This window comes from Pseudophryne corroboree, chromosome 10 (assembly GCF_028390025.1).
Source record: "Pseudophryne corroboree isolate aPseCor3 chromosome 10, aPseCor3.hap2, whole genome shotgun sequence".
Lineage (NCBI taxonomy): Eukaryota > Metazoa > Chordata > Amphibia > Anura > Myobatrachidae > Pseudophryne > Pseudophryne corroboree.
The window spans coordinates 301,245,273-301,262,743 of NC_086453.1; the positions used below are offsets into that span (position 1 = coordinate 301,245,273).

General features: G+C 47.0%; 1 protein-coding gene across 9 annotated transcripts in view; it reads right to left on the reverse strand.

Moving 5' to 3' along the window:
• KCNAB2 (potassium voltage-gated channel subfamily A regulatory beta subunit 2) overlaps positions 1 to 17,471 on the reverse strand; it is a 416,103-nt gene that overhangs the window by 70,496 nt on the left and 328,136 nt on the right. For all 9 annotated transcript variants that reach the window (XM_063943446.1, XM_063943443.1, XM_063943448.1 and 6 more), the window contains one exon: positions 10,898 to 10,977. In XM_063943446.1, coding sequence (XP_063799516.1) covers positions 10,898 to 10,977 — 80 coding nt within the window. The remainder of the gene's footprint in view (positions 1 to 10,897; positions 10,978 to 17,471) is intronic.

Consider the following 17,471-nt stretch of genomic DNA (forward strand, 5'->3'; position numbering starts at 1 on the left):
ACTCTGCAGCCACCACAGCAGAGATACCCTGGTCCTTGGAGACAGGGTTATCAACCGATGCATGTGAAGATGCGATCCCGACCACTTGTCCAAGAGGTCCCACTGAAAGGTTCTTGCATGGAACCTGCCGAATGGAATTGCTTCGTATGAAGCTACCATTTTTCCGAGGATTCGTGTGCAGTGATGCACCGATACCTGTTTTGGTTTTAGGAGGTCTCTGACTAGAGATGACAGCTCCTTGGCTTTCTCCTGCGGGAGAAACACTTTTTTCTGTTCTGTGTCCAGAACCATCCCCAGGAACAGTAGGCGTGTGGAAGGAACCAGCTGTGGAATGTTTAGAATCCATCCGTGCTGTTGTAGCACTTCCCGAGATAGTGCTATTCCGACCAACAACTGCTCCTTGGACCTCGCCCTTATAAGGAGAACGTCCAAGTACGGGATAATTAAAACTCCCTTTTTTCGAAGGAGTATCATCATTTCTGCCATTACCTTGGTAAACACCCTCGGTGCCGTGGACAGTCCAAACGGCAGTGTCTGGAATTGGTAATGGCAATCCTGTACCACAAATCTGAGGTACTCCTGGTGAGGATGGTAAATGGGGACATGCAGGTAAGCATCCTTGATGTCCAGGGATACCATGTAATCCCCCTCGTCCAGGCTTGCAATAACCGCCCTGAGCGATTCCATCTTGAACTTGAATTTTTTTATGTATGTGTTCAAGGATTTCAAATTTAAAATGGGTCTCACCGAACCGTCCGGTTTCGGTACCACAAACAGTGTGGAATAGTAACCCCCTCCTTGTTGAAGTAGGGGCACCTTGACTATCACCTGCTGGGAATACAGCTTGTGAATTGCATCTAGCACAGCCTCCCTGCCCGAGGGAGTTGTCGGCAAGGCAGATTTGAGGAAAACGGCGGGGGGAGACATCTCGAATTCCAGCTTGTACCCCTGAGATACTACTTGAAGGATCCAGGGATCCTGTGAGCGAGCCCACTGATCGCTGAAATTTTTGAGGCGGCCCCCCACCGTACTTGGCTACGCCTGTGGAGCCCCCGCGTCATGCGGTGGGCTCAGAGGAAGCGGGGGAAGAATTTTGATTCTGGGAACTGGCTGACTGGAGCAGCTTTTTCCCTCTTCCCTTGTCTCTGTGCAGAAAGGAAGCGCCTTTGACCCGCTTGCTTTTCTGAAGCCGAAAGGACTGTACCTGATAATACAGTGCTTTCTTAGGCTGTGAGGAAACCTGAGGTAAAAAATTTTCTTCCCAGCTGTTGCTGTGGATACGAGGTCCCAGAGACCATCCCCAAACAATTCCTCACCCTCATAAGGCAGATCTATGTGCCTTTTAAAGTCAGCATCACCTGTCCAGTGTCGGGTCTCTAATACCCTCCTGACAGAATGGACATTACATTAATTCTGGATGCCAGCCGGTAAAATATCCCACTGTGCATCCTTCATATATAAGACAACGTCTTTAATATGCTCTTATGTTAGCAAACTAGTATCCCTGTTTGACAGGGTCACAGACCACGCTGCAGCAGCAATATCTGCAGGTCTCAGTCTAGTACCTGAGTGTGTAAATACAGACTTCAGGATAGCCTCCTGCTTTTTATCAACAGGTACCTTCAAAGTGGCCGTATCCTAAGACGGCAGTGCCACCTTTTTTGACAAACGTGTGAGCGCCTTATCCACCCTAGGGGATATCTCCCAGCGTAACTTATCCTCTGGCGGGAAAGGGTACGCCATCAGTAACTTTTTAGAAATTACCAGTTTCTTATCGGGGGAACCCACGCTTTTTCACACACTTCATTCACTCATCTGATGGGGGAACAAAACACTGCCTGCTTTTTCTCCCCAAACATAAAACCCTTTTTTAGTGGTACTTGGGTTAATGTCAGAAATGTGTAACTTATTTTTTATTGCCGGGATCAAGTCACGGATGTTCCTAGTGGATTGTGTATATGTCTCAACCTCGTCGACACTGGAGTCAGACTCCGTGTCGACATCTGTGTCTGCCATCTGAGGGAGCGGGCGTTTTTGAGCCCCTGATGGCCTTTGAGACGCCTGAGCAGGCGCGGGCTGAAAAGCCGGCTGTCCCATAGCTGTTACGTCATCCAGCCTTTTATGTAAGGAGTTGACACTGTCGGTTAATACCTTCCACCTATCCATCCACTCTGGTGTCGGCCCCACAGAGGGCGACATCACATTTATCGGAATCTGCTCCGTCACCACATAAGCCTCCTCATCAAAACATGTCGACACAGCCGTACCGACACACCGCACACACACAGGGAATGCTCTGACTGAGGACAGGACCCCACAAAGCCCTTTGGGGAGACAGAGAGAGAGAGTATGCCAGCACACACCAGAGCGCTATATAATGTGGGGATTAACACTATAACTGAGTGAATTTTCCCCAATAGCTGCTTGTATATACAATATTGCGCCTAAATTTAGTGCCCCCCCTCTCTTTTTAACCCTTTGAGCCTGAAAACTACAGGGGAGAGCCTGGGGAGCTGTCTTCCAGCTGCACTGTGAAGAGAAAATGGCGCCAGTGTGCTGAGGGAGATAGCTCCGCCCCTTTTTCGCGGACTTTTCTCCCGCTTTTTTATGGATTCTGGCAGGGGTATTTATCACATATATAGCCTCTGGGGCTATATATTGTGATTATTTTGCCAGCCAAGGTGTTTATATTGCCCTCAGGTCGCCCCCCCCCCAGCGCCTTGCACCCATCAGTGACCGGAGTGTGAGGTGTACATGAGGAGCAATGGCGCACAGCTGCAGTGCTGTGCGCTACCTTGGTGAAGACTGAAGTCTTCTGCCGCCGATTTTCCGGACCATCTTCATGCTTCTGGCTCTGTAAGGGGGACGGCGGCGCGGCTCCGGGAACGAACACCAAGGACGGGTCCTGCGGTCGATCCCTCTGGAGCTAATGGTGTCCAGTAGCCTAAGAAGCCCAAGCTAGCTGCAAGCAGGTAGGTTCGCTTCTTCTCCCCTTAGTCCCTCGTTGCAGTGAGCCTGTTGCCAGCAGGTCTCACTGTAAAATAAAAAACCTAAAATATACTTTCTTTCTAGGAGCTCAGGAGAGCCCCTAGTGTGCATCCAGCTCGGCCGGGCACAGAAATCTAACTGAGGTCTGGAGGAGGGGCATAGAGGGAGGAGCCAGTGCACACCAGATAGTACCTAATCTTTCTTTTAGAGTGCCCAGTCTCCTGCGGAGCCAGTCTATTCCCCATGGTCCTTACGGAGTTCCCAGCATCCACTAGGACGTCAGAGAAAAATGTATCAGTAAAGAAAATGCTCCATGTACAATACTGTACAGTCTTCTCCACAGGAAATGTGTATTAGAGGTACTGTACACTGTATACACTAAATGTAAAGTAAATGATTTTTTTTTTTAATTACACACAAATCCCAGACGCAAATCTGCTGTACTGTACAGTACAGCAGACAGCTTATGGTGGCAGGACTCACTTACTGTATCCCCACCCATAGTCGTGGTGTATTTTAGCGCAATGAGACGCTCCGGCAGCACTGCCCTGATTCATGTAAAACCTGTGTGCATACAGTATTTCTATTGAATGTAAAGTTACAGTACAGTATATTACAATAGAAAAACAATAAAGTGTCAGGAAATAAAAAAGGCATGCGCACGCCTCATGACAGATACACAAGCTCATGTGTAAATGTACAGTAAGCAGTGATCCCTTACCATTGGTTTTAGATTATGCCCTAATGGCTACGGGACTTGGCCGCTCACGTACTGTACTGTATCCCTGACTTCAATGGACCATACTGTACTGTAGCTTAAACTGCTTGTTTTGTGTCTATACATTATATTTATTAATTGATCATTCTAGCTAGGGGATTCAGACGCTCCTTCAGCATTGCCGTGTAACTTGCAAAACTTATGCCGTCGCTGGCTTCATAGCTGACGGCTTCCACGGGACAAGGCATCACGGGCGGCAGCCATTTTGTCAGTTTGCTATGCAGTCGGTCGAGTCTGGTGTATCGTAATGTGCATAGAGCTCGCTCGCTTATCCTTATCACCCGTGTATTTTAGCTAGGGGATTCAGACACTCCTTCAGCATTGCCCTGAAGCCTGCAAAACCTATGCCGTCGCTGGCTCCATAGCTGAGGGCTTCCACGAGGCAAGGGGTCACGGGTGGTAGCCATTTCAATCGAGTCTGGCCAGCTACAGAATTGCATAGAACCTTATACTAGCAATCGCTGTGTATTTTACAGTAGATACGTTTCTGCACCTTTGCCCTGCTTTATGTAAAACTTGTGTGCACACTACTATTGAATGTGAAGGTATAGTACAATTGATACAAAAAATAAGATTTTACTTACCGATAAATCTATTTCTCGGAGTCCGTAGTGGATGCTGGGGTTCCTGAAAGGACCATGGGGAATAGCGGCTCCGCAGGAGACAGGGCACAAAAAGTAAAGCTTTTCCAGATCAGGTGGTGTGCACTGGCTCCTCCCCCTATGACCCTCCTCCAGACTCCAGTTAGGTACTGTGCCCGGACGAGCGTACACAATAAAGGAGGATTTTGAATCCCGGGTAAGACTCATACCAGCCACACCAATCACACCGTACAACTTGTGATCTAAACCCAGTTAACAGTATGATAAAAGCGGAACCTCTGAAAGATGGCTTCCTTCAACAATAACCCGAATTAGTTAACAATAACTATGTACAATTGTTGCAGATAATCCGCACTTGGGATGGGCGCCCAGCATCCACTACGGACTCCGAGAAATAGATTTATCGGTAAGTAAAATCTTATTTTCTCTATCGTCCTAGTGGATGCTGGGGTTCCTGAAAGGACCATGGGGATTATACCAAAGCTCCCAAACGGGCGGGAGAGTGCGGATGACTCTGCAGCACCGAATGAGAGAACTCCAGGTCCTCCTTAGCCAGAGTATCAAATTTGTAAAATTTTACAAACGTGTTCTCCCCTGACCACGTAGCTGCTCGGCAAAGTTGTAATGCCGAGACCCCTCGGGCAGCCGCCCAAGATGAGCCCACCTTCCTTGTGGGGTGGGCCTTTACAGATTTAGGCTGTGGCAGGCCTGCCACAGAATGTGCAAGTTGGATTGTGCTACAGATCCAACGAGCAATCGTCTGCTTAGACGCAGGAGCACCCATCTTGTTGGGTGCATACAATATAAACAACGAGTCAGATTTTCTGACTCCAGCTGTCCTTGCAATATATATTTTTAATGCTCTGACAACGTCCAGTAACTTGGAGTCCTCCAAGTCACTTGTAGCCGCAGGCACTACAATAGGCTGGTTCAGATGAAATGCTGACACCACCTTAGGGAGAAAATGCGGACGAGTCCGCAGTTCTGCCCTATCCGAATGGAAAATCAGATATGGGCTTTTGTAAGATAAAGCTGCCAGTTCTGATACTCTCCTGGCCGAAGCCAGGGCTAGAAGCATGGTCACTTTCCATGTGAGATATTTCAAATCCACCTTTTTTAGTGGTTCAAACCAATGAGATTTTAGAAAGTCCAAAACCACATTGAGATCCCACGGTGCCACTGGAGGCACCACAGGAGGCTGTATATGCAGCACTCCCTTAACAAAGGTCTGGACTTCAGGGACTGAAGCCAATTCTTTTTGAAAGAAAATCGACAGGGCCGAAATTTGAACCTTAATAGATCCCAATTTGAGACCCATAGACAATCCTGACTGCAGGAAATGTAGGAATCGACCCAGTTGAAATTCCTCCGTCGGAGCACTCCGATCTTCGCACCACGCAACATATTTTCGCCCAATTCGGTGATAATGTTGCACGGTTACTTCCTTCCTTGCTTTAATCAAAGTAGGAATGACTTCTTCCGGCATGCCTTTTTCCTTTAGGATCCGGCGTTCAACCGCCATGCCGTCAAACGCAGCCGCGGTAAGTCTTGAAACAGACAGGGACCCTGCTGAAGCAAGTCCCTCCTTAGAGGTAGAGGCCACGGATCTTCCGTGATCATCTCTTGAAGTTCCGGGTACCAAGTCCTTCTTGGCCAATCCGGAACCACTAGTATCGTTCTTACGCCTCTTTGCCGTATAATTCTCAGTACTTTTGGTATGAGAGGCAGAGGAGGAAACACATACACCGACTGGTACACCCAAGGCGTTACCAGCGCGTCCACAGCTATTGCCTGCGGATCTCTTGACCTGGCGCAATACCTGTCCAGTTTTTTGTTGAGGCGAGACGCCATCATGTCCACCATTGGTCTTTCCCAACGGGTTACCAGCATGTGGAAGACTTCTGGATGAAGTCCCCACTCTCCCGGGTGAAGATCGTGTCTGCTGAGGAAGTCTGCTTCCCAGTTGTCCACTCCCGGGATGAACACTGCTGACAGTGCTATCACATGATTCTCTGCCCAGCGAAGAATCCTTGCAGCTTCTGCCATTGCACTCCTGCTTCTTGTGCCGCCCTGTCTGTTCACATGGGCGACTGCCGTGATGTTGTCCGACTGGATCAACACCGGTTTTCCCTGAAGCAGAGGTTCTGCCTGGCTTAGAGCATTGTATATTGCTCTTAGTTCCAGAATGTTTATGTGAAGAGACGTTTCCAGGCTCGTCCATACTCCCTGGAAGTTTCTTCCTTGTGTGACTGCTCCCCAGCCTCTCAGGCTGGCGTCCGTGGTCACCAGGATCCAATCCTGTATGCCGAATCTGCGGCCCTCCAATAGATGAGCACTCTGCAACCACCACAGAAGAGACACCCTTGTCCTTGGAGACAGGGTTATCCGCAGATGCATCTGAAGATGCGACCCTGACCATTTGTCCAACAGATCCCTTTGGAAAATTCTTGCGTGGAATCTGCCGAATGGAATTGCTTCGTAAGAAGCCACCATTTTTCCCAGGACTCTTGTGCATTGATGTACCGACACCTTTCCTGGTTTTAGGAGGTTCCTGACAAGCTCGGATAACTCCTTGGCTTTTTCCTCCGGGAGAAAAACCTTTTTCTGAACCGTGTCCAGAATCATCCCTAGGAACAGCAGACGAGTTGTCGGCATTAACTGGGATTTTGGAATATTCAGAATCCACCCGTGCTGTTTTAGCACTTCTTGAGACAGTGCTAATCCCATCTCTAGCTGTTCTCTGGACCTTGCCCTTATTAGGAGATCGTCCAAGTATGGGATAATTAATATGCCTTTTCTTCGAAGAAGAATCATCATCTTGGCCATTACTTTTGTAAAGACCCGAGGTGCCGTGGACAATCCGAACGGCAGCGTCTGAAACTGATAGTGACAGTTTTGTACAACGAACCTGAGGTACCCCTGGTGTGAGGGGTAAATTGGAACGTGGAGATACGCATCCTTGATGTCCAAGGATACCATAAAGTCCCCCTCTTCCAGGTTCGCTATCACTGCTCTGAGTGACTCCATCTTGAACTTGAACTTCTTTATGTACAGGTTCAAGGACTTCAGATTTAGAATAGGCCTTACCGAGCCATCCGGCTTCGGTACCACAAAAAGAGTGGAATAATACCCCTTCCCTTGTTGTAGAAGAGGTACCTTGACTATCACCTGCTGAGAGTACAGCTTGTGAATGGCTTCCAAAACCGTCTCCCTTTCGGAGGGGGACGTTGGTAAAGCAGACTTCAGGAAACGGCGAGGTGGATCTGTCTCTAATTCCAACCTGTACCCCTGAGATATTATCTGCAGGATCCAGGGATCTACCTGCGAGTGAGCCCACTGCGCGCTGTAATTTTTGAGACGACCGCCCACCGTCCCCGAGTCCGCTTGAGAAGCCCCAGCGTCATGCTGAGGCTTTTGTAGAAGCCGGGGAGGGCTTCTGTTCCTGGGAAGGAGCTGCCTGTTGGTGTCTCTTCCCTCGACCTCTGCCTCGTGGCAGATATGAATAGCCCTTTGCTCTCTTATTTTTAAAGGAACGAAAGGGCTGCGGTTGAAAAGTCGGTGCCTTTTTCTGTTGGGGAGTGACTTGAGGTAGAAAGGTGGATTTCCCGGCTGTAGCCGTGGCCACCAAATCTGATAGACCGACTCCAAATAACTCCTCCCCTTTATACGGCAAAACTTCCATATGCCGTTTTGAATCCGCATCGCCTGTCCACTGTCGCGTCCATAAAGCTCTTCTGGCCGAAATGGACATAGCACTTACCCGTGATGCCAGTGTGCAGATATCCCTCTGTGCATCACGCATATAAAGAAATGCATCCTTTATTTGTTCTAACGACAGTAAAATATTGTCCCTGTCCAGGGTATCAATATTTTCAATCAGGGACTCTGACCAAACTACCCCAGCACTGCACATCCAGGCAGTCGCTATAGCTGGTCGTAGTATAACACCTGCATGTGTGTATATACTTTTTTGGATATTTTCCATCCTCCTATCTGATGGATCTTTAAGTGCGGCCGTCTCAGGAGAGGGTAACGCCACTTGTTTAGATAAGCGTGTTAGCGCCTTGTCCACCCTAGGAGGTGTTTCCCAGCGCTCCCTAACCTCTGGCGGGAAAGGGTATAATGCCAATAATTTCTTTGAGATTATCAGCTTTTTATCAGGGGCAACCCACGCTTCATTACACACGTCATTTAATTCTTCTGATTCAGGAAAAACTATAGGTAGTTTTTTCACACCCCACATAATACCCTGTTTAGTGGTACCTGTAGTATCAGCTAAATGTAATGCCTCCTTCATTGCCAAAATCATATAACGTGTGGCCCTACTGGAAAATACGGTTGATTCGTCACCGTCACCACTGGAGTCAGTGCCTGTGTCTGGGTCTGTGTCGACCGACTGAGGCAAAGGGCGTTTCATAGCCCCTGACGGTGTTTGAGTCGCCTGGACAGGCACTAATTGATTGTCCGGCCGTCTCATGTCGTCAAACGACTGCTTTAGCGTGTTGACACTATCCCGTAGTTCCATAAATAAAGGCATCCATTCTGGTGTCGACTCCCTAGGGGGTGACATCCTCATATTTGGCAATTGCTCCGCCTCCACACCAATATCGTCCTCATACATGTCGACACACACGTACCGACACACAGCAGACACACAGGGAATGCTCCTAACGAAGACAGGACCCACTAGCCCTTTGGGGAGACAGAGGGAGAGTTTGCCAGCACACACCAAAAGCGCTATATATATCAGGGATAGCCTTATAATAAGTGCTCCCTTATAGCTGCTTTATATATATCAAAATATCGCCATAAATTTGCCCCCCCTCTCTGTTTTACCCTGTTTCTGTAGTGCAGTGCAGGGGAGAGACCTGGGAGCCGTCCTGACCAGCGGAGCTGTGAGAGGAAATGGCGCCGTGTGCTGAGGAGATAGGCCCCGCCCCTTTTTTGGCGGGCTCGTCTCCCGCTATTTAGTGAATCCAGGCAGGGGTTAAATATCTCCATATAGCCTCTGGGGGCTATATGTGAGGTATTTTTAGCCTTTATATAGGTTACATTTGCCTCCCAGGGCGCCCCCCCACAGCGCCCTGCACCCTCAATGACTGCATGTGAAGTGTGCTGAGAGGAAAATGGCGCACAGCTGCAGTGCTGTGCGCTACCTTTAGAAGACTGCAGGAGTCTTCAGCCGCCGATTCTGGACCTCTTCTGACTTCAGCATCTGCAAGGGGGCCGGCGGCGCGGCTCCGGTGACCATCCAGGCTGTACCTGTGATCGTCCCTCTGGAGCTGATGTCCAGTAGCCAAGAAGCCAATCCATCCTGCACGCAGGTGAGTTCACTTCTTCTCCCCTCAGTCCCTCGTTGCAGTGATCCTGTTGCCAGCAGGACTCACTGTAAAATAAAAAACCTAAGCTAAACTTTTTCTAAGCAGCTCTTTAGGAGAGCCACCTAGATTGCACCCTTCTCGGCCGGGCACAAAAATCTAACTGGAGTCTGGAGGAGGGTCATAGGGGGAGGAGCCAGTGCACACCACCTGATCTGGAAAAGCTTTACTTTTTGTGCCCTGTCTCCTGCGGAGCCGCTATTCCCCATGGTCCTTTCAGGAACCCCAGCATCCACTAGGACGATAGAGAAATAAAAAATTAATACAGTGTCAGGAAAAAATTAACATGCATTCGCACTTTGGGAATCGAACCCGGGACACTGAGCATGGGAAGCGGCACACTTCCCCACTCGGACACATCGCCGCATGACAGATGCATAGGCCCATTGGTGTTGATTATGCCGTAATAGCTACAGGATTTGGACGCTAACATATACCTAACATCAATAGACCACACTGTACCTGTAACACGTTCGTTTGCATCTGTATACACTACTGGTTTTTAATTTGATTTGTCTGCGGGACTTGGACGCTCACATAATCCTAACGTCAATGAGACGCACTAGTAAAGTAGTTCTTACAGAATGCTGTAGTTTGGTATTGGTTTTTAATGGAGACCACACTCATGTGGTGATTTTAAAAAGCGACATCTGGTGAATGATCGCAGGTATTACACTTAAAGGTAACGCCAAACGCTCTGTGCGCCTCCCTACAACTAGGCAAGCTTCTTTGCGCCTAGGAACGCTGCGTATGCCCGACCGCAACTAACGCCTAAGATAACGGAGGCTACATATGTATACTGGTAGGTTCATTGGATCCATTGGGGTACCTTGAAAAACGCGTTTGGGGACAAGTGTGTCAACCTACAGTTCTGTTGATGAAAGTAATTAAACTGACGTCTCACTGTATCTGTGATGGAACCGATATAGAGCATTTAGGCAGACGGCATTATCTTCTGCCGCTGCGAGATAAAGGTATCAAGTTGGTTTTTCAGACTGTCAAATTAAATATTCCTGAGTAGCTTAGCACCTGGATTCCAATGGGTATCTCTGTATTTGCCAGACTACTGAAAATCATTGGTGCTTTAAAAGGATGTATTAAGAGAGTGATTTTGTTGCAGAAAAAAAGATCCCGTACGCCAATATACTCACTTTCCAGCTGCATACACTTCTGCTGTATCAAACAGGTTTATTCCATTGTCATAGGCCAGCGTCATCAATTGCTCAGCCATCTGCAAAATAAGACATCATATTTCAAAGTAAAAAATAAGGGGGGGAACAACAACAAGGCGGCACAAAAAAGTGTAATAAAGTTAAAACAGGGGTGGCCAGTGAAAGAGACTGTTATCTGTGTACCTTATAATAATAACAATCTCGCATATAACAGGGCAGGGCCTTTTTGAGGTATAACTCTCTTCAGCAGAACTCCTTAATCTCCATATATATGAAAGCACAGTGGGTAGGAATATCTCTCCAATAGATAAAATCCCAGCATGGATTCTCAATCTTCCAACATGACCCTCCCCAGGAGGGACACAATGCCCTGCTTCTGGACTGTTTTCAGAACATTGTGTCCCTCCTGGAGAGGGTCATTTTGGAAGATTGAGAATTCATGTTGGGATTTTATCTATTGGAGAGATATTCCTACTCACGGTCCTTTCATATATATGGGGATTAAGGAGTTCTGCTGAAAAGAGTTATACCTCAAAAAGGCCCTGCCCTGTTATATGCGAGACTGTTATTATTATAAGGTACACAGATAACTGTCTCTTTCACTAGCCTCGTTAGACCATATCACCGGTAATTTACACCCAACATGTATGACGCACATATGCAGGTCAAGAAAAGAAGGTGATTTAATTGTGGGGATCCTATGTCCTAGTGCCGGGTTGCTAATATCCCGCTGTGTGTACGTATCAATGTATGTATATCATTTGCTTCAGTTACCCAGCATTTAAATATATTACCAATGGCAAAAACTGGCTTTACTTGCTATTTAATAAGGATAATTCCATCTGCCCACCCACTCAACAACACAATGGTGCCTAGGAGGAGTTATCAAGAACATGGAGGACAGAAGATAAAGGTCAGAGGAACACTTTGAGGCTTTCATCTCTACTAATTAGCAAAAATAAAAAAATTTTTTTACATACATAATTTGCGTCAGAAACCAGTAGAGAGATTTATTATCGATGTTTCACACCAAGGACATCCAGAACATGTAAGGTTACCTCATTCAATTCACCTCTGTTCGGTACTTTGAGCAAGCGCTGGACCAGTCTACGATGGTGTACGCATTATGGCATTAGACCGTCAGTAATTGAGAGCCTGATGGCATTTGAGGGGCGGTGTCTGCCTCCATTTTTTAAAACTGGGGCATGTTGCCGGCATTGTGGGGGATGGGCGAAGGCAAGGATCTTCGTCAGAGGCGTGATGCCTCCTGCTGCATTACCATATTAGAGCTAACGTTGCTGCTTCTATTAAAGAGCAGTGATAGCAACTCCAACCACATCTGAACGAGGGCCAATGTGATATACAAGTAACTAATTCATAAACAAGGGTCCCGACTACGGTTAATTGGAAGAGCAGAACAGATGAAAAACGTGAAGAATCATCACAATACAAAATCTGTTTGCGTAGCAGAACAGACTACAGATAATTGTGTACCAAGAACAGACATACGGCAAAGAATGTAAGAGCTGTGTACGGCCGAGGGGTACACGTAGGACTTTATAGACAATTAACTAACAAATGCAATGTCTTTAACGAAGTCAAGGATGTCCATCGAGTGGCCCTCCAAGATTTATGTGGCCACGGATTCCCTGACAGTGCTTTTTAAATGTAATCCATCCTTGTGCATGTATTTCATTCAGCATCAAACAAGAGGGGAGTAACCTGCTCAAATATATGCACATACAGTAATCCAGTCAGGCATCTACAATGTCAATGTCTCAGGTGACAGAGAAGAGATTCTTCCATAAACCAGTCTACTTCCTCTCCTGGATCACTACAGGAGGAAGAGCACAGTGACACACACATTTATCACCATGTGCTTCCTCCTGCAATCACTGCATGAGGGAGAATGGCAGTGACTGATCACCGCGCCAATCATCTTTTTTCTTCAAATTTGCTTTGCTACAGTAACAAAACCACAATGCAAGGGTACAGTGACCACTGGGGCTGGCAGTACTTGTACTTCTGTGTGCGACTAAGTTGCCAATCTGTGTAAATATTGTTCAGACACGAGCGGGCAGAGCTATCCCTCCCAACACAGGGCATTATGCTTTATCTGCAAATTTATAAACATATCATACCAATTTCTTTATAGCAAATGAGTCCCTGGTCCACTGTAAGCGACTTTGTTTGTGGCTATGATGTGACGAAGAAGCAAGTTTTAGGAAAAAGCATACTACGCTGCTGTAGTGGCGCGCCTAAGTTACGCCATATGGAGAAAAGGTACAGAAGTACTATTGCTGCAGTCGCACCAAGCTTACCGTCACGGCATACCAGCTTGCACCGAGCATCTTTTTCGCTTGAATGTGCGTCTTAATCACAAAGAGATGCGTCAAAACCGCTTCACAAGACTGGACTGGTTCATTTGATACGTGAACGATTCTGAATCTGTATATGAAGTGCTGTGATGCAGTGACTCTGGCTTTGATTTTTCTAGCCAAGTTCTGTTGTGCTTTGTATACAGATTCAGACTCCGTTAAAACACAGATGTACTAGTGTCACATCAAATAAATCAGTGAAGTGTCATGAACGGTTTTGTCGCACTGTATTGTGACTAAGACATACGCTTGAGTGAAAAAGATGCTACACCCAGCCCCCAGCTCACTAGCGCTGCATGAGGACACATCTGTAGGTGTATAAGGATATCTGTAAATGCAGCTCAATAACAGATACATTTACTAAGTATGCAGGCAGACAACACTGAGAACTAGTCTAATTCCCCAACTCATAAAGCCAGAACTCCTTCTTTATTTTATAATGAAAATGACTACACCTCTGTAATAAAGGGGTAGTCAAGAGGAGTAAAATCTCCAGGGATGGTCTTAAAAAAAAAGCTGTTAACAGGTTCTTTATGGGGTATACTAAAATGAGCTTTAGTTCACTTTTACAGGGACCTGTCACCTATGTATTAAACAGTAACCTGAAAATGTAACTAATCATGTTACCTTATTGGTGATACAGCTTTATGGCAACTTTGAAGATGAACTTTTTACACATGTATAAGAAATTAGCCATCTTCTGGTCATGTATAATTAATTACTTCTCACTAACGGTCATGCGTGCTGGCAAACATTTTATAGGAAGTCTACTTGCACATTGGCTATGAAGGATCATGTGATAAGTGTTGCAGGAACTTCAGATCCCACCAGCAACTACTTGAAAGAACTCCTGACGTGTGTAACCAGTAGGCACGAGAGAGGGAGGTATCGGTTAAAACTTGTATCTTCAGTTAATAATTTTCCATTACAATTAAGCATTTACTAAACCGTATTATTTTCTATTAAAATATTTGTAATCCTAATACCTAGCTAGTTTGAGTCCCTCATTTGGAAGTGATGGGTTCAGGAGTAGGGGATACAACCCCCGACCCCTCCGTGTCCATAGTCCCCCACTGTAAAAATAAATTCTGACCTTCCCATCAGAAATAGCCCCTCTCCCAGTGGCAAAATATTCCAAGCGTCATTTACCCCACCCCTCCAGTGGTAATAGATTCCAGTAGCAAAGCACTCCCCCCCTCCCCCCTTTCCTCCACCGTCAATGGGCCCCTCACTGTTTAGTGCCCTCTCCTCCCCATGTGTCACTATACATGTAATTATTTTTCTTTTTAAAATATTTTCCCCACTAAGCTAAACAAAAACATTTTTATTGTCTGCACATACTGTATCCCTACCCACCCCCACTGCCATCAAGACATTTCCCAACCCCTATTACATAAGCCCCCCCCCCACACACACACCATCATAGCCCTACCCTCTCACCCCATTGCAGAGCGCAGTGTAGTGTGGGGCCGGAGGTACTGATCATCCGCACACCCCCTCCCCCACCTGCTGCAGTTGATCTCTGCACACGCAGAGATCAGCATAGTTGTGCTGGGGAGAGGAACTATGCTCCCCTCCTAGGAATTTTAGCTCCAGCACATGCGCCCCGGATTGCAACTTGCATGGCATTCTGGGGAGCGATTTCATGATTACATGTGCAGAACGGATTTCCTCCTGGAATACAACACGCTCATTAACCTTTTCCTTGTGTTCTGTGGAAGTTCAGAAAGTGAAACGTGTAACCACAGCGTCACACCTGTAACGAGTATATGGTAACAACAGGGATAGTGCGCCCCCGTTTGAATGTCTGTGCTTTGATGAAAAATTTGTAAATATAAAGTTTGCAGTTTGACTTTTATTAATAAAAATAACACTATATTAAAAATGTGTAATATGTACTATAGGCACCAGATACAATTTTCATCTTTTTGTGGGTATGCGAGCTCCTGCAATTCGACCTATTCAATTGCAAATGCGCAAAAACAGATTCATGCGATAATTCTTGCTGACAAAGCCAGAGTAAAGTGTAGATGAACATGGGGAAATTTGCCAATACCCTCAAAAAGTCAAATTAATATAAGAAAACAGATTAGAACTGTATTAGTGGTCATAATAAAAAGATTTGGGCTACTTAAATTGTGACAAATGGCTGCTATATGCATTTTTAAAAAACAAGTGCAAAAAAACGAGTTTTATGGTAAGAACTTACCTTTGTTAAAACTCTTTCTGAGAGGTACACTGGGCTCCACAAGGAAAGACATTGGGGTGTAGAGTAGGATCTTGATCCGAGGCACCAACAAACTCAAAAGCTTTGATTTTGTTCCCAAGATGCATATCGCCGCCTCCTCTATAACCCCGCCTCCCTGCACAGGAGCTCAGTTTTTAGTTAACCAGCCCAATGCAGTAGCAGGAAAAGAGACGACAACAGTTAGTAGCCCCAAACACCACATTCTCACGACAGAAGTGTCAGCGTCAAATCCAGACCAACCCAAAGAAGCTAAGTGCGTCAGGGTGGGCGCCTTGTGGAGCCCATTGTACCTCGCAGAAAGAGTTTTAACAAAGGTAAGTTCTTACCATAAAACTCGTTTTCTGCTGCGGGGTACACTGGGCTCCACAAGGATAGACATTGGGGATGTCCTAAAGCAGTTCCTTATGGGAGGGGACGCACTGTTGCGGGCAAAAGAACCCGGCGTCCAAAGTAAGCATCCTGGGAAGCGGCAGTATCGAAGGCATAGAACCTTATGGCATAGAACCTTATGAACGTGTTCACTGAGGACCACGTAGCCGCCTTGCACAATTGTTCAAGGGTCGTACAACGCCGGGCCGCCCAAGAAGGTCCAACAGGCCGAGTAGAATGGGCCGTAATGTGAGCAGGAGCTGACAGACCAGCCTTCACATAAGCATGTGCAATCACCATTCTAATCCATCTGGCCAAAGTCTGCTTGTGAGCAGGCCAGCCACGTTTGTGAGAACCAAACAGAACAAAGAGAGAATCAGATTTCCTAATAGAAGCAGTTCTCTTCACATAGATACGGAGAGCCCGTACCACATCCAAAGACCGCTCTTTGGGAGATAAGTCAGGAGAGACCAGGGCCGGAACCACAATCTCCTGATTAAGGTGGAACGAAGACACCACCTTAGGTAAACATCCGGGACGAGTTCGAAGAACCGCCCGGTCACGGTGAAAAATCAGATATGGGGAACTACAGGACAAGGCACCCAAATCCGACAATCTTCTGGCGGAGGCAATAGCCAGCAAAAACAACATCAGGCAAGGTCGCAATTTTTCTCTGAAACCACAACGACAAAGCAGAAATATGATCCTTGAGGGAGGCCAGACGCAGGCCTAAGTCTAGGCCCTGCTGAAGAAAAGCCAAAAGTTTGGCTGTACTAAACTTGGAAGCGTCATAATTGTTAGATGCGCACCAAACAAAGTAAGAATGCCAGACCCTATGGTAAATCCGAGCAGAAGCCGGTTTCCGGGTCCGCAACATAGTTTTAATGACCGCCTCAGAAAACCCTTTAGCCCTCAAGACGGAAGCTTCAAGAGCCACGCCGTCAAAGACAGTCGGGCCAGGTCCTGGTAGACACAGGGGCCCTGAACGAGGAGATCTGGGCGTTGTGGAAGTAGAATCGGACGCTCTGACGATAGGCCTTGCAGGTCTGAGAACCAATGCCATCTGGGCCACGCTGGAGCTATGAGAAGCAGGATTCTTCCTTCTTGCTTGAACTTCCGAATTACCCTGGGCAGGAGTGACACCGGAGGGAACACATACAGCAGCCGAAAGGTCCATGGCACCGCCAGCGCATCCACGAATGCTGCTTGAGGATCCCTTGTCCTTGCTACGAAGACCTGTACCTTGTGATTGTGTCGAGACGCCATCAGATGCACGTCTGGAAGGCCCCACATTTCCACTAGGAGTTGAAACAATTCTGGATGGAGGCCACACTCTCCGGCGTGTACGTCCTGACGACTGAGAAAGTCCGCTTCCCAATTCAGGACTCCCGGAATGAATATTGTCGATATGGCCGGTAGATGGCGTTCCGCCCATTGAAGAATCCGTGAGACTTCCTTCATTGCCAAGCGGCTGCGAGTACCGCATTGATGATTTATATAAGCCACTGTTGTGGCGTTGTCCGACTGTACTTGAACAGGACGGTTCTGTATTAAATGC